The sequence below is a fragment of the Carettochelys insculpta genome, chromosome 17 (genome assembly GCF_033958435.1).
Source record: "Carettochelys insculpta isolate YL-2023 chromosome 17, ASM3395843v1, whole genome shotgun sequence".
Taxonomy (NCBI): domain Eukaryota; kingdom Metazoa; phylum Chordata; order Testudines; family Carettochelyidae; genus Carettochelys; species Carettochelys insculpta.
In genome coordinates, this window is record NC_134153.1 from 5,617,219 (window position 1) to 5,635,370 (window position 18,152).

At 47.6% G+C, this 18,152-nt stretch overlaps 1 protein-coding gene across 1 annotated transcript in view; it reads left to right on the forward strand.

Annotated features, from left to right (window-relative positions):
• PRPF6 (pre-mRNA processing factor 6) overlaps window positions 1–6,323 on the forward strand; it is a 42,027-nt gene extending 35,704 nt beyond the window's left edge. The window contains exons 19-21 of the mRNA XM_075011600.1: window positions 1,320–1,434; window positions 3,057–3,183; window positions 4,912–6,323. Coding sequence (XP_074867701.1) covers window positions 1,320–1,434; window positions 3,057–3,183; window positions 4,912–5,064 — 395 coding nt within the window. The 3' untranslated portion in view covers window positions 5,065–6,323. The remainder of the gene's footprint in view (window positions 1–1,319; window positions 1,435–3,056; window positions 3,184–4,911) is intronic.
• The last annotated feature ends 11,829 nt before the right edge of the window (window positions 6,324–18,152 follow it).

Consider the following 18,152-nt stretch of genomic DNA (forward strand, 5'->3'; position numbering starts at 1 on the left):
GGATAAGTAAATATTATCTCATTTTTACAGGTGGGGAAAACTTTGTGCAAGTGACTTGCCCAGGATAACACAGCAGATCAGTGTTGGAGCCAGAACTAGAATACAAGTGTTCTGGCTGCCACTCTCCCACTAGGTCAAGCATTTCTAAACTCTTTTTGTTTGGCATGAACTACATCTGGAACCTCCTTCCCTGCTATTCATGGCTGCTGAGTTCCCTTCGTAGTCTGTTTTATAACAGCCCTGTAACAACTACATTGCTAAATAATCTTGAGAAAGAACAGCTTTTCTTCATTTGTTTCTGAGGAGGGGAGGAGGGGAAAGGTTCTCTTTTTATCTCTGCTGTGGAATACCGCAATACTCGTAAAATGTGCTCAGGTCAGGCTGTGGGCTCTTCTTCCTGCACTGGTAGCAAAAATACTCCACAAGCAAAGAGCGGTCCTGAAAAAGACAGGGAAAATTCTTGCTTTGTAGTGTGAGAAATCAGAACAGAGTGAGACTGTGTATGTATACACGCACATGTACACCAAAGCAGTCCAGCCACCGTGGGGACGCCAGAGCTCCCCGCTGACAGCTCCCACCTCCAACAGTTCCCTAGATGTTGCTGCTTCTCTGTACCCCAGCTCTCCAGCCCTAGAAGAAGGCAGAGGTGGACCCCATCCAGCTCCCAGCCACTGGGGAAAGGAGATCACTGCAGCTCCCATCCACTGCAGGCAAGAGTGAGAGTGCTGGCCCCTCCTCCCCTATTTTGTCAGGAATGTTTCTAGTAAAAGACAGGGACAGGCCACAGCTGCTTCTGTAAATTTTTGTTTATGGCCCGTGACCTCTCCATGACTTTCACTAAATAGATCATGACAGAATTGTAGCCTTACCTGTGGTGCATACATGGCTGCCACTCACAGGAAGCTGTTGCACTCAACCACCTGATGGGATCGTGGCAGAGGTGAGACTGACAAGGTGTAAAGGTTTCCACAGTTCTTGAGTGTTCCACAGGTGTGGTTGGCTGCCATGTGAAGCAGAAAATTTCATGCTCCTTTGAGCATATTTCCTTTTTGGCTTTTGGCAGTGAAAGAGGAATTCTCTAGGGATGTGTAACCTTAAACTTCTGTGGGCAGTTAGAGCGCCTTTTCTTGGCCTACTCTGAATGGTCTGTTTGGCAGCAGCGTACAGTAAATGTCATTGAGAGGACTTCAGTGTTCCTTGTCAACCTCTTCAAACTGCTTCCAGGTGGTACATTTTACAGCTTCTTCATGTTTTCCCTCCAGTGTGCTATTCAATCTCAGAATTAATAAAAATCAGAATCTTCTTGTTTTGGTTTGTAGGAATCCTGTGGTCGGAAGCAATTTTCCTTGAGGCAAGACCACAGCGGAAGACTAAAAGTGTGGATGCTCTGAAGAAGTGTGAGCATGACCCTCATGTCTTGTTGGCTGTAGCCAAGTGAGTAGCCATTCCTATTTTTAATGGGATAAAACCAGACATTTTGACTCTGGAAACAAGTTCATCTACATGGGTGAAAACACTGCTGAAGGTGTGGTCTCACTTCAGTACAGTATTGAGCTGCATCAGATCAAGGAACAACTGTGTAGCTGTCTGAGCATCAGTGCAGATCAGCTTCCTCTTGATAGAAAACCAGTTCTGTGCCTTTTCTAAGTACTAATGTTGGCTGGGAAGTGTAGGACTGTGGTGGGGAGCACAGTCTATCTTTTCTAGTGTTACATTTGTGTACCCCGAAAACATCAAGGGCACGGGGTCCACCATGTATAACTTCTACAAAGACTTGAAGTTGAGCTGTAATTGCCTTTACTTTTGGGGATTGTTACGGTCCTGTGAAAGTGCGATCGCTGGTGCTGGGTGCAGGCAAGCTTAATGTGGATAGGCACTATTTTAACTTCCTGACTCTTCCCTCCTACCCTTTTTGTTGACAAATGGTATCAGTGGTCCATAATTTTGACCTGCTGCATTCTGTTTTTTCCACTTCTGCTGCTTCCATCATGTCAGGCTTTTTCATTTGGGGCATTTTCTGAGTTTAAGTTGCCAGTTGTGGGGCAGGCAAATGTCCACTCAAGAACTGAAATAAGATTAATTCTCCCATTGCCTAGACCAAGTTTTGAGCCTTCCAGTGATGAAGGGCTGAGACTTTAATCCACTGTGTCCCTGTTCTTTCACGTTAAGGGCCTCTATTCAAGTTCAGCACTGACTTCAGCGCAATAGTGATTGGTACCAGCTGTTTTTTTTCCTTTGTAAATACTAAAAGAGTTTTATAGAGGAAGTTATGTAAAGTAGTGCCAACTGTTTCATAACTTTTCTTGTAAACCATAGCAAATCATACAAGATTCACTCCAGTTCCTGTGGCACTCAGGTCTGCCAGACAATGCAGCTGACTTGTTCAGTTTTTGTCTGCAAAAGAGAAGAATTTAACTTTTGCTTTAGGGGAAGCTGGTTCCAGGCCCCTTCTGGTGCGGCCTCAGCCTATTTAGTAACTGAACTAATTGTATCCAGTACAGGCTGCTTCCACCTGTCATAATGAATCTTACGTATGTTTTTCTGATATCTAGGGCTGTAACGTGATTGTGAAGAGCTTTTGTTAAAAGTAAATAAGTTACTGCAGATTGTTGTTTTGCAGGTATTTTGTCTGTTTCCTATCAGTGTCCATGCTCTTTAAATCATAGTTTATCTAACACCGAACAATCAAGTGTCTCATATGGCTTAAAAAACCATTATGTTATCAAGTCATAAAATTATATAGCTTAACAACTCAGCCAATCACAAAGTCTCCTAGTCATAAAAAAATTTGCTGCTTTTAATTGAACTGTATTTGATGTACGAAGCCAAACCCATAAAATATTGACACAGTTGAAACAGTAGGTTTTCCTTTTCCTGTAGTCCCTCTTTCACCTTGCTGGGCGGAAAGATCTCTTTTGCAAAGCTGCCCTCTTTGTGCTCGAAGGGCCAGGTGCTGAGCTTTTCAAGCCATGCCCGGAGGCCTGTTGTCTCTGCAAGCAGAATGTGACCCACCCACAGCCCACTTGTGCTTTTTCTTCCTTTCTTTCCCACAACAGGTTATTCTGGAGTGAGCGTAAAATAACCAAGGCCCGAGAATGGTTCCATCGAACAGTGAAGATAGATTCAGACCTTGGGGATGCCTGGGCTTTCTTTTACAAATTCGAGCTCCAGCATGGTGCTGAGGTAAGATAAGGGAGCATCTCATTCAATAGACAGAAGCTGTGTTTCCTGGACAACAGTGTGGCCTCCCCACCCCACCTTCTTCTGGCTAACAGGACTGGTTTTGCAGCCTATCCTCACCGTACATTAAATCAGCAACAGGAATCCCTGCTGAGCCATTTCGAGCACCTCATTCTCAGCTGAGAGCACACTGTCTCTGCAGCACGTCTGACCTGGGGAGGGTGAGATTGCTTTAGCTAATTAGATCATTATGAGCAGCGTGACTTACAAAATTATGGTTTTAAATAGCAGCATTGTTCATAGATGGAATTACTTTTCAGATTTCACCTGGAGTAATTGCCAAGTGACTGCTTTTACGAAAGGAAAATGTAAACCTACAAATGGCTTAATCATTTTATGAATCCAGAACCTTTCCAAGCAGTTATCTCAAGGTGCTAAACACAAGATTATGTATCTTGACAGTTTTATGTGGCTTGGAAATGGCTGTGTACAAGCCTAGTGTGTGATTCTAGATCGGAGCAACCTTTCGTCAAGTGTACCCCATCTGGATTTTCTCTTTGGTTCTGCATGGAAATGGTCCTGGTCAAGCCAAATCCCATCTGGGTCACCGACTGCCATTGCACGTATATTCTTAAACTGAAGTGTGTGGTTTCTCCTTTTGAAACTGAGAATGGGGGACTCTTCAGCCTCAGTTAGTAGTGCTTGTAACGCTTGCCACGCACATATGGGTTCAGGCAGACTGCGCAGTTCTCTCCATGTGCATGTTGTGATGTTCCTTGAGCAGTTCCACTAGATAGCACAGCATGGAAAAATAAAATACAGCTTTTTAAAATTAGGAACTGCTACCCCAGTAATAGCTGCTATAAAATGTGTGCTGTTGAGCACGGACCCCAAGTGCACTAACTCCTCCAGGTGGTCCTCGAGAGGTGGTATCAATATCACCAAAGCCACCCCCATCCAAATAACTTGGCGTGGTTGGCAGCCTGTCTTTGCCATCCACAGTCATATTAGCTGATACAAAAATGTATGAGACCAGCCTTCATTCTTCCAGGCGTAAGCCATCCACTGTTTGTTTGGGGTTAGTGAGACCTGAAGGTGTGGCTTTATAATTGCCCTTAGGAAGGTGTTTACCCTCTCCTCTGAAATACCTACATGGGTTGTAGTTGGAAACATACCAGATCACAATGACCATTTTTCCAAACCAGTAGAGCAGTTCCTGTGTAATAATCCTGAGAAGTCGGGCACTGAGCTGATGTGAGACTTTTCCATTTCAGGGAGATCAGTCTCCTTCAAAATGCTTGATGTGTCTCAGTAATACAAGAAAAGAGTCCACCACACTTGCTTTGATTGTGTCTGAGCTGAGTAGGGAAAGAGTTCCATTGTCTGGCAGCTAAAAGGTATTCAGACTAGACTATAGAGCAGTGTATTAGATTCTCAGCTCTGCAAAGTGTCAGTTTGTGTGGGGTCTCTCAAAACATCTTTGATTCACATTAAAGAGCAAGAAGGATGTGGGGAAAGGTAGATGGGGGAGCGGGGACCAACCAAAATTTTGTTTGCTAGCCTATTGAGCAACTTTGTGAAGCAGAATGTTGGCTGTTGCTGCCAATCTTTAACATTAGAAATAAAACCTGATTTCCACTTAAAAGGAATTGGTTTGTGCTCTTGACTTTCAGCACTAGGATCTGCAGACTTCTTGCTGAGTCCCATCCTATTCTTTTTTTCCCCCTGTAGGAGCAGCAGGAAGAGGTGAAGAAGCGCTGTGAGAATGCTGAGCCCCGCCATGGAGAGCTGTGGTGTGAAGTGTCCAAGGACATAGAAAACTGGCAGAAAAAAATTGGAGAGATCCTTGTACTTGTGGCGGCCAGAATTAAAAATGCCTTTTAGAATGTGCTAAGCTCAGCTGCATACGCAACACAGGAGAAACCAGCCCCTTCGTTATACGTTTTCAACATCCTTAATATAATCACTTGGAGCAGTCAAAGGAAGTTGATGGAACAAATGAAGACTTTTGGTTTTCCAAAAACAACATTATGATGAGATGAGACGAGACAGTTCCTTGCCCTCCTGTGGTAGCCCTTTAAACTGCTCATTGTGGACATCACTATGACATAATCAGATGCACTTTCATTGTAATATCTTCTGCGAACATTGCAGGCAGGTGTTGGTGCTTGTAATTTCTCATAGGTTTGGTAGGCATTGTCATTTGGATGTCTGAACCCATTTTGTAAATTTGAACGATAATTACTTATTCAGTGTCTGAGTTGCAGCTCCCCTGATTTCTTCCCTGGCATGAATTAATTCTCTTTCTGTCAACCAGCCCTTCAGTTTCTTGGTGTTTGGCCCATTTGATGATGACTGTTTGTCAACAAAGCAGTCTCCTTGATAACTACGCGTACTGAAGTTTAAAGTAAATAGAGGAACCAAAGAGCAATTATCACCAATGGGCTTGGAATTTTGGGGTGGAAGGAAAGGCCTTATTTCAGAAATGTAAGGGAAAAAATGTTGTATTTAGTATGACAAAGCTAGACTGGAACTGCCTCCGCAACTTTTGGGGTAGAATCCTGGTCAGATTTTTGTGGAAAACTATTCTTAATTGTGCATATTGTGAAATTCAATAACCAGAGCCTATTTTAGTGATATATGCTTTAATTTTTAAATATATAATGTAAGCATATGTTTAATAGAATAATTTCACTGAACACAGCAGTAGTAATAAAACCAACAGCATGTGAACAACTGAGGGCCCTTTAAAGGAAAACCCTTATTCTTAGAACTATGAAGAAGCCATGTGCTTTAATGGCGAAAGCTAATCTCCAGGATGGATGGATATGAAAGCTGGAAATTCAGATGGAAAAAACTAGCTTGTTGCTAGGACAATGGTAAGCAGTGCCATTTTTTGATGCAAAGAGGTGACTTTTGTTCTTTTGATCCTCCTTTGAGTGAAAATGCCTCCAGAGAGATTTATTCTTCACCAGCTGAAAGATACAAATGTCTCCAACTTCATTTAATAATATTTGTATATTAGCATAGAGTGATTTTTTTAAGTCTATATATCACAGAATTTTGTTTGAAGACAACCTATTACTTGCCTGGAAAACTGTACAGAAGTAATGGGATGCTATTAAATACAGCTCTGTCTTGTGTTTTGTTTTGCATTGTTTGACTGCTGTCACCTCCATTGCAGTAACTTGTGCATGGGAAAGAGTTGATGCAGGGTGATTGGATCTGACTAGCAGGTAACCCATGAAAGGCCAGCTACTCCTTACAAATTTGCCTGTGTACAGAGTCTATCTGCCTAGCTTTCTCTTAGCCTTTTGTTTAAAGTGCCACATAGTTTAAGTAGTGGCCAGTATTGGTACAACATTTTCTTTCCAGATTGATAAATAAGAAGTGAAGACGGTGTAGATAACGTGCGGTTGCACTTGCATTAAGAAAGATGTACGCTGTAGGCTTGTAAGCTTTCAAAGGCTCAGGCCTGCAGCTGTTAGGGCAAGCAGCATGGAGAAGGGAGCCCTCCATTATCCCAAGAGGCTTTCCACCACCAACAGTGATTTTCCTGAAGTTGCTGGAGAATGGGGACTGATCCAGAAGCAGAATGAAGATTCCTTGCAGGGGCTGAGTCTGGGTTAACCGTATTGAGAGAGGACAGTGGCGTGTGCTGGTTGGGGTGGGGAGGATATAGCTAAGGAGATAGTTTAAGGAGGATTTCCTGGCGTTAGGTCAAACTAATGGTTCTGCAGGGGGTCAGGTTGAAAAAAATATAAACCAGTTAGACAAGGTGGGTGAGCTCGAGCTTCTTCTCAAGCTTCAAGTTTGTCCAACAGAAGTTGGGCCAATAAAAGGTATGTCCTCACCCACCTTGTCTCATATCCTGGGGCAAATATGACTCCTGCATATATTAAAAAATAGCATTTACATATTGGGTACCTCTGGGGCTTGTCCTGACTTCTCTGTCCATAGGTGATATCCCTTCCCTGCCTTTCCATTGCCCTTAATCTCGTTAGGTTGTAAGAGATCTTGGAGCAGGGGACTGTTCCTATTGGCTGGAAAGTGCCATAGGACTGGAAATGTACTAGACAATCTATATACATCAGTAATCAGGGCAGCAAACTTGGGATCCAAGGTTGCCCATGTTCACCAGGTCTGAAAGTCCTATCTGGCACTTAAGCCCTGCAGTGAGGCTGGGTTGGATGGAATACAGTGGGGCTTTTATGCTCTGCTTTGGAATGAGCTGGAGAAGGGCTCTTGGAGCCAGTGGCTGGGAAACTCCCTAGCAGGGTAGAGGGAGCTGTGATCTCCACATTACATCCCTGCTCATTGGTGGAGAGCTAAATTCCATATTCCCCTTGCTTTGTTCCCAACGGAGTCCATTTATGCAGGCTTTGTGCGGGGGTTGGCATGAGCTCTCCTTTAAAGCGGGTCAGATGTAGCAATTAACACACAGTTCAGGGTAAATGTTCTCTCTTTCCCAGTGCTGAAGCACAGAATGGAGCATTGAAAAAATCAGGATGTTAGGACTATGAACCAGCAAGTGGACGTGTTTCCTTTAGAGCATGAAATTCCTTTCGTCATCCAGTGTTTTTTACTTTATCTTCCAAAATGCCCTTCATTGTTGGTGTGTTTTTTTAAAAAAAAGGGGGACACTTCCTTTTACCAACTTAATGTTTTTAGTTGTCTTAGAATTTTAAAAATGGATTTTTGAACCTGTAATTTTATATTTAAAAAGCACAGAGTGCACTATAAACATGCTTGGATCCTTTAGTGGTGTGTATTGAGTATTTCTTCTTCGAGTGTCCCCGTGGGTGCTCCACATTAGGTGTCGGGCTCGCCCGGCCCCGCAGATCGGATCTTCCAAGCAGTTTCTGCTGGACCGCGCATGCGCCGGTGCGCGCCACTCCCTTGCGTGCTCCTGGCCACGTGCGTGATCCGGTCCCCGCCAGTTCCTCTTAACCGCCGTCGGCTGCAGACGGAATCTGACTAGGCTACGGCCAAGTTAGCGTATTCAATGGTTTTAACTGTTTTAAAGTTTTCAAGTTCTTAGGCTACTGTTAAGTTAGACAATTGTTATTTTCAAAAAAAAAAAAAGAAACAACAAGCGGGACTGCATTCAGTCCAGTCCTAGTAACAAGCGGAGCACCGGAGGCCAGGAGCCTAGGGCCATTAGCCCTCCTGCCTCGGCAGGCTATCGGAGAGGGGGAAAACAGCACAGAGAAGGTGCTAAGTACCCCATTAACAACTGAAAGACTCACCAACAATGTCCTATTCAGGATTCAAGGAATGTGAGTCTTGCCGAGAGGCAATGCCAGCGTCTGATGGGCACAGTCACTGCATAAGGTGCCTGGGGGAGTCCCATGTCACGCAGAAATGCTCCTTCTGTGCAGAATTAACAGCCAGAGCAAGGAAGGACAGGGAGATGTGGCTTAAAATGCTGCTCTTTGACAAGGCCCTCCAGCCAGACGTGCCGGAGCGGCCGCAGCAGGAGGGACCCTCCGGGGCCCATAAAAGGAATGCCACCTCCTTCACCCCATCAGCGCAAAAACGGAGGAAAGTCTCCCCAGCTTGATCCCTACCGGCAGCAACAGCGAGCGGGACAGGAGGAGCGCACAGCCCCCAGCCGCAGCAACAGCTGATCGGCGGCGGCACGGAGAGCCACGTGGAGGCAGCTCAGCCTCCGATAATCAAACAGCCGCCCCGCACCGCAGGCAGGGCAGCGGCTAAACAAGCAGCGGCACCGACCCCAGGGAACTGGCGATGCAGAGCGCGCAGGCATGCAGCCTGCAGGCACCGGAGGACACCGCCCGTGCGGCACCGCCCATAAGTGCCGAGCACGGCGCGGACGGGGCCGAGATCCCCTACACGTCAGGGGGCGGAGCTACCCCCTCAAGGGAGGGGGAAGGCTGCACACAAAACAAGGCACTGCAGCCCCTCTCCAGACAGGGCTGCAGAGTTGCTTTCTCTCAGCCCTCCGCTCATGTTGCAGACTCCAACTAGGAAGCAGGGGTCCCCCCTAGCCTACCCGGAGCCCCGTCTCCATTTTTACAACCAGCCTCGCCCTGGCTGGGACCACCTTCACCCTTCCTGGGGTTTGAGCCGCTGGAGTACTACCACAAATTGCTCTCTCCAGTGTCCCAGGTCTCTCGACGATCTCGCTCCCCCAGACGCAGAGGGTATGCACCAAGGGAGTGGTCTAGGTCACCTTCCCAAGAGCAGTGCCCATGCTGCCATGGTCACCCCTATCATGCGGGGCATAAACACCACCGGCAATCTACCAGGGAAAGATCCCCACAGACGGTCCCGTATCCCCGAGGGCAATCGCGAACGGGGACAGAGACTCAAGTATCTCAGGGGGAACTGGTTATGGAACCCCAAGATTTTTCCCTTGCAAGCTTCCAGAGAGTGGATGTACCATCACCAACAGGAACCGGAAGGGTCCAGAGAGGCGTACCCTAGTGGTTCCTCGCTCTCCTCCCCAGACGAGGCTACGGCCCCGGGGGACATCCATCCTCCGGACGATCTCAAACAGTTCCAAGAGCTGTTTAAGAGGGTGGCCTTCACGCAAGGCATCCAGACAGCAAAGTTGCAAGAGAAACACCATAAGCTCCTCAAAAATCTGAGACCTCTGGCCTCCTCCAAAATAGCAATACCGCTTGATAACGCAATCTTGGAGTCCGCCACTAAAGATATGGCAGACCCCTGCGACTATTCCGCCTGTCCACAAGAGAGCAGATTAAAAAAAAAAAAAATACTTCGTGCCGGCGAAGGGCATGGAGTTCCTGTTCAGCCACCCACAACCAAATTCCTTGGTGGTGGAGTCGTCGCAACAAAGATCAAAGACATCTCAATTCAAGACAGGGGGAACAGACAAATATGCCAAGAAGCTAGAGCTGTTCGGCAGAAAGGTCTACTCCTCCTCCACTCTATTGTTGCGAATGGCAAATTACACAGCGCATCTAGTGAACCATAATTTAGACAACTACACTAGGTTAATCTCCCTCATGGACTCGCTTCCAGAGGGCAAGAAACCGGTGCTCAAGGCCATCGTGCAAGAAGGCTATGCGGCCTCAAGGACAGGAGTTCAGATCGCCCTGGATGTTGCGGACACAGCAGCATGCTCCACAGCTACGGCAGTGGTGATGCGAAGGGAGTCCTGGCTCCAGGCTTCGGGTATACCGAGGGACCTGCAGGCAAATATAGTCGATCTTCCCTTTGACTCGCAGAAGCTGTTTGCTGAATCAACTGACTCGGTCCTTCATTCCAGTAAAGATTCAAGAGCCACACTTAGGACCCTGGGGATTTACACCCCTCCATACAGAAGGAAAAAGTACTACCCTCAACAAAGACGGTACCAGAACTAGCAACGGCGTCCCCAGTACCACAGGGGTTACGAGCAAGGGTGACATCAACAGCACCAGCAGTATAGAACTCCCAGGCGATGTTCCCAACAGAGCCGTGCGTCTTCGGGGCAGGGCCAAAGGCCACAAGTTTGACACACAGATCCAGGGCTGCGCCATCACTACCATCGCACAAGGTCATCCAAAGCGGTTATTCCACCATCGCCTCCGACCATTCTATGATCAGTGGCAAAGGATCACCACAGACAAATGGGTGTTGGAGATCATAGCCACGGGGTACGCCATCCCCTTCCAGTTGCTCCCACCGCCACGACCTCCACCCAGGCCCCACCTCCAGGAGGCCCCCCACGTAGCGAGGCTCAAGCAGGAGGTAGACCATCTCATGCTCATAGGGGCAGTGGAAAGAGTGCCGGAGCAACTGCAAGGGAGAGGGTCCTACTCGAGGTACTTCCTCACGGAGAAAAAGACAGGAGGCTGGAGGCCCATCTTAGATCTTCGAGGCCTCAACCGGTACCTGCGCAAGCAACGCTTTCGGATGATCACAATCACCTCCATCCTTACGGCACTAGACGATGGGGATTGGTTCGCAGCCCTCGACTTACAAGACACGTATTTTCACATAACTATCCATCTGGCTCACCGATGATTCCTCCGGTTCATGGTAGGCAAAGAACATTTTCAATACAAGGTCCTACCGTTTGGCCTCTCCTCGGCCCCCAGAGTCTTCACCAAGACCTTGGCAGTGGTGTCAGCCTACCTGCACAGACAGGGGGTATTTATATTCCAGTATCTGGATGACTGCCTACTCAAAGGGGCCTCGAAGGAGGAGGCACTACCTATGATACGCGTCACAGCAGGCACGTTCTCTTCGCTCGGCCTGGTTATCAATCTGGCAAAATCAAAGATAAACCCCACACAGGACATAGAGTTCATAGGGGCACGCATAAATTCTATTACAGCGAGAGTGTATCTACCAGAGACACGCTTTCGGGCCATCGGCTCCCTCGTGCAAGTCATCACCTTCAGCCCTACGGTGCCGGTTCTGACGTGCTTACAGCTGCTGGGCCTCATGGCAGCAGTGACGTTTGTAGTACAGAACGCCAGGTTACACATGCGCAGCATGCAGCACTGGCTGGCGAGCGTATACAAACCAGCAGCACACACCGTTCACAGGGTGGTGTCACCCACAACAGAGGTGCGCAAATCCCTGCAATGGTGGATAAACCCCAAGAACCTGCTAACGGGTACCCTTCCACCAACCACAAATATCGTTTTTTCTTACTACAGATGTCTCCCTTATAGGGTGGGGAGCACACATGGGCAAAGAGGTGACGCAAGGGCTGCGCTCCTCCATGGAGCGATCACTGCACATAAATATACTGGAGCTCAGAGCAGTGTTCAACGCCTGCAGACACTTTAGAGACCATATACAAGGCAAAGTAGTCAGGATCAGTACAGACAATACCTCCACCATGTTTTATATAAATCGGCAAGGAGGAGCTCAGTCCCGTGCCTTATGTGCGGAAGCAGTCCGGTTGTGGAACTGGTGCATCGCCAACAATATAACCTTGAAAGCCTCGTACTTACCAGGCGCTCACAATGTGAAGGCAGACCAGCTGAGCAGGCGTTTCGCACTCACGCACGAGTGGCAGATCCGTCCCGATCTGCTACGACCGATTTTTCACGCATGGGGTTTTTCACCAGATAGACCTGTTCGCTACTCAACACAACAAGAAGTGCCCACGATTCTGCTCCAGGGCAGGACTGGGACGGGGGTCCCTGGGGGATGCATTTGCGATCTCCTGGAGGGGCCCCCTGCTTTACGCTTTCCCTCCCACAGTGCTCATCCACAAAGTCTTGAAGAAAGCCAGGAGCGAAGGAGCCCGAATGATCCTAGTAGTCCCAACGTGGGATCGACAGCAATGGTTCCCCCTACTCCTGCGCATGTCGGACCGGCCACCGATGCCCCTTCTGGTGGCGCCGGATCTCCTTACGCAAGCCCAGGGGTCCATAGTGCATCCGCACCCCCAAGGCCTGCGACTACAAGCGTGGTTAATCCACGGCTCAGCTCCCTAGAGAGGACATGTACGGAGGAAGTACAGCAAGTCCTAGAAAGTAGCAGGAGGACTTCCACCAGGAAGACCTACAAGCAGAAATGGACTCGTTTCACGGCATGGTGTTCTACCAAACAGCTAGCCCCCCTTTCGGTGCCTATGCCTGTGATATTAGAGTATTTACTGGACCTCAAGAGAGGAGGACTCTCACTATCCTCGTTAAAGGTCCACCTTGCCGCCTTTTCGGCGTTCAGACACGAAGAGGAAGGGCGCACGGTGTTCGCCCATCCCATGGTTACCAGGTTCCTCAAAGGGTTGGTAAACCTATACCCCCCTCGGACACCGCTTCCACCTTCGTGGAACTTGGACCTGGTGCTTAATGTGATAACGGGACCACCGTTCGAGCCTTTGGCCACGGTTTCCCTCCGCTTCCTTACGATAAAGACGACCTTTCTTCTCGCAATCACATCAGCTTGCAGGGTGAGCGAGCTTGCGGCAGTTATGGCAACGCCACCCTGCACTGTTTTTTCCAAGGAGGTGGTAACCATACGGCTGCGTCCAGCCTTTGTTCCTAAAGTTTCTTCTGAGTTCTTATTAACGAACCTATCGTTTTACCCTCGTTTTATCCAAAGCCTCATAACTCTAACAAAGAGGCGCGCCTACACCTCCTGGACGTGAGGAGGGCGCTAGCCTTCTATATAGACAGGACCAAGTCCTTCCGGAAAACGGATAGACTCCTAGTCTCTATCGCTCCCAAATCGAAAGGAGAAGGTCTCTCTTCACAGAGAATCTCGAAGCACATCGTATCCTGCATAAAAATGTGCTACGAACTCAAAAAGACTCCTTTACTGGCCACACCCAGGGCTTATTCCACTAAGGTGGTGGTGGCTTCAACAGCCTTTTTCAAGGGCGTTGCACTACAAGACATTTGCAAAGCGGCGACCTGGTCATCCTATGACACCTTCGCCAAACATTACGCCCTTCACAGGGTATTCCAAGAGGATACCCGTCTCTCGACAGCGGTCCTCTCGGGGACAAGCTGCACACAATCCGATTACCCACCTCCTATCTTGGGTTACTGCTGGGTAGTCACCTAATGTGGAGCACCCACGGGGACACTCGAAGAAGAAAGAAAGGTTACTCACCGTAGTAACGGTGGTTCTTCGAGATGTGTCCCCGTGGGTGCTCCACTACCCGCCCATCCTCCCCGCTTCGGATCTCTGTTTAGTGTTTTGCAGGAGCATCCGAGGCGGTTGGTCAAGGAACTGGCGGGGACCGGATCACGCACGTGGCCAGGAGCGCGCAAGGGAGCGGCGCGCACCGGCGCATGCGCAGTCCGGCAGAAACTGCTTGGAAGATCCGATCTGCGGCGCCGAGCGAGCCCGACACCTAATGTGGAGCACCCGCGGGGACACATCTCGAAGAACCACTGTTACTACGGTGAGTAACCTTTCTTTCTAGTTCCTCCTGCTTCAACCTCACTGAGATCTCAAGGGAAGGCTCAGTTCAGCTAAAACATTGATAAGAACTGAGTTGAGTCTTTCAGGTGTCCTACTAAAAAGCCATGCATTTTTGCTTCATGGTTCTATGCCCTTTCCTTTGCTAAGAAATTACGTTTTTATTGCTGTTAGCCCATTCCTCCTTTGTCATGTCTTTAATCTTTGTTGCCTTATTGTAAACTTGTTGGGGCAGAGACAATGTCGTATGCATACAAAGATGCCTAGGTGTCTTGGATGCTGTCAAGTCTTAACTCGCCTGTAATTTTTTGAGAAAATCATGGTGAAATGAATTTAAATGCGGGTTTTGATAACTTCACCCCCCAAATTACATTTTGAGCTTCTTCAGAGGACGCCGGCAAACTCACTCTCTATTTGTGTGTATGCAGCGTTCCTGAGTCTTAACCATTTCACACTGACTCCTCACAAACCAAGGAAGAAAACTGGAAGCATGTAACCTCAAGGAGAAGAAACCCAATTCAGGCATTTCCAGTTCCAGTGAAGGTAAGCAACCACTTTCAAGCTCTCTGCACAGGTGATACGGTGGAGAATGCTGTGGCAGAGACCTCTCGGAGAAGGGATCAGAAGAAGACGCCACTGACTGGAAGGCATGGGATATCTAGTCCTAGGTATGGCAGTTCTACGACACCCCCCCGCCCCCCAAGAGAAGATGATCCATAGTGGTGGTCGGGGACTCCCTCCTAAGAAGGATGGAGTAATCCATCTGCCATCCAGACCTGGAATCTTGGGAAGTTTGCTGCTTACAAGGAGCTAGTATCCAGGATGTTGCAGAGAAACTTCCAAAAATTATCAAACCTGCGGATTATCACCCCTTCCAACTTCTCCATATAGGAATAAATGACACAGGAAAGAAAGACCTTGAGCAGATCACTGCAGATTATGTAACTCTGGGAAGGAAGATCAAGGTATAATGGAGTGCAAGTGGCATTCTCATCCATCCTCCCTGTTGAGGGAAGGGGTCCAGGTGGAGATTGTCGAAGCATGGAAGTAAATGCGTAGTTGCACAGGTGGTGTTGGAGAGAGGGATTTGGTTTCTTCAACCATGGGATTCTGTTTCAAGAACAAGGATTGCTAGGAAGTGATGGGATCCACCAAACAAAGAGAGGAAAGAGCATCTTTGTGGGCAAGCCTGCAAACCTACTGAGGAAGGCTATAAACTAGGTCTGTCAGGAGATCGTGGCACAAGTGCTGAGGCAAGTGGGGAAGGAAGAAGGTACAACAAAGGAGGACCCTTCATTTGAAAGGAGAAAGTAGGCCAATCAGCTTATTATCTAACGTGCTTGAACGCAAATGCAAGAAGCCTGGGAAACAGGAAGAATTAGAGGCCCTGTCACAGTCAAAGTAATATGAGGTGATTGGAATAACAGAGACTTGGTGGGATGACTTGCATAACTGGAGCACTGTCATGGAATGGTATAAACTATTCAGGAAAGGCAGGCAGGGGAGAAAAGGAGAAGGAGTTGCGATTTATGTGAGAGCATTATGATTCCTCAGAGTTCCCGTATATGGAGGGAGAAAAGTCACTTGAGTATCTTTGGGTTAAGCTTAGAAGTGGAAGCAAAAGAGGTGATAGCGTTTGTCTGCAATAGGGCACCTGATGAGGTCGAAGAGCATTTCTTCAGACAGCTAAGAGAAGCTTACAAATCACAGGCCCTGGTTCTCTTGGGAGACTTTAATTACCAGCATCTGATGAAGTGAGTCTGTGCTCACGAAAGCTCATGCTCAAAACTTTTCTGTTAGTCTATAAGGTGCCACAGGACCTTTCGTTGCTGTTACAGATCCAGACTAACATGTCTACCCCTCCAATACTTTAATTACCCAGACATTTGTTGGGAGACCAATACAGCAACACACAGACAATCTGGGAAGTTTTTGGAGAATGTTGGGGAAAACTTCCTGATACAAATGGTGAAGGAACCTACTGGGGGCCATGCACAGCTTGACCTGCTGCTCACAAAGAGGGAAGAAATAGTAGGAGAAATAGAAGTGGGTGGCAACCTGGGTTGCAGCCATTATGAGATGGTAGATTTCAGGATTCTGACAAAAGGAAGGAAGGTGAGCAGTAAAATACAGACCTTTAATTTCAGAAGAGCAGACTTCGACTCCCTGAGCAAACTGATGGGCAGGATCCCCTGGGAAGCTAATCTGAAGGGGCAAGGAGTTCAGAATTGGCAGTATTTTAAAGAAGTCTTATTGAAGGCACAGGAACAAACCATCCTGATGTGAAGCAAGAAAAGCAAATATGGTAGGCAACCAGCTTGGCTTACAAGAGAAATCCCTGGCGAGCTTAAACTCGGAAAGGATGCATATAGAAAGTGGAAACTTGGACAGATGATGAAGGAGGAGTATATATGCCTGGAGAATGCCCGTGGGTAATCAGGAAAATGAAAACACAATTGGAACTGCAGCTAGCAAGGAAAGTGAAGGGCAACAAGAAGGGTTTCTATGGGCATGTTAACAATAAGAGGCTTACCAGGGAGAGTGTGGGGCCATTACTGGATGAGGGAGGTAACCTGGTGACAGATGATGTGGGAAAGGCTTAAGTACTCAATGCGTTTTTTGCCTCAGTCTTCACAAAGTCAGCTGCCAGACTATGGCACTAGGCAATGCAGTATGGGAAGGAGGTGGGCAGGCCTCGGTGGAGAGAGAACAGGTTAAAAGCTATTTAGAAAAGATAGACACAAATCCCTAGGTCCAGATTTAATGCATCCAAGGATACTAAGGGAATTTGCAGATGTCATTGTAGAGCCGTTGGCTATTACCTTCAAAAACTTGTGGAGATCGGGAGAGCTCCCAGATTAATGGAAAAAAACAATGCAATGCCCATCTTTAAAAAAGGAAAGGAGGAAAATCCAGGGAACTATAGACCAATCAGCCTTACCCCAGTCCCTGGAAAAATCATGGAGGGGATCCTCAAGGAATCCATTTTGGAGCACTTGGATGAGGGGAAAGTGATCGAGAGTAGTCAGCATGGATTCACCAAGGGCAAGTCATGTCTGACCAGTCTGTTTAGCTTCTGTGATGAGGTAACTGGCTCTGTAGACATGGGGAAGTCAATGGATGTGACATGCCTTGACTTTATCAAAGCTATTAATCCAGTCTCCCACAACATTCTTGCCCATAAGTTAAGAAAGTATGGATTGGATACATGGACTGTAAGATGGATAGAAAGCTGGCTTGACAGACGGGCCCAATGGGTAGTGGTCGATGGCTCAGTGTCTGGTTGGTGGTTGGTTTCAAGTAGAGTGCCCGAGGATTGGCTTTAGGGTCAGTACTGTTCAACATCATTATTAATGACGTGAATGAGGGACTGGGTTGCGTCCTCAGGAAATTTGCAGATAACACTAAGCTAGAGGGTCAGGTATATACTTGGGAGGGTAGGGATAGTGTCCAGAGTGACTTAGACAAATTGCAGGATTGGGACAAAAGGAAATTTGATGAGGTTGAACAAGGAGAAGTGCAGAGTCCTGCACTTCGGATGGAAGAATCCCAAGCACTGTTAAAGGCAGGGCACAGGATGACTAAATAGCAGTGCAGCAGAAAAGGACCTGGGGATTACAGTGGATGAGAGGCTGAAAATGAGTCAATAGTGTGCCCATGTAACCAAGAAGGCTAATGGCTGATTGGGGTGCATTAGAAGCATTTCCAGCAGAGCTAGAGAAGTTGTTATTCCCCTCTGTGCTGATGAGGCCACATCTGGACTATGGAGTATCAGAGGGGTAGTGGAGTTACTCTGTATCTTCAAAAGCAACAAGAAGTCACGTGGCACCTTTATAGACAGGTATTTTGGAGCATACGCTTTCATGCCCATGAAAGCTTATGTGCCTTATGCTCCAAAGTATCTGTTAGTGTATAAGGTACCACAGGACTTGTATCTGGAGTATTGCATCCGGTTCTGGGCCCCTCAGTTATAGACATGATATGGATGCATTGGAGCGGGTTCAGGCAGGGCAATGAAAATAATTAGGGGGCTAGAGCACATGACCTAGGAGGAGAAGCTGAGAGATTTGGGCTTATTGAGGTTGCAGAAGAGAAGACTGAGGCGTGTT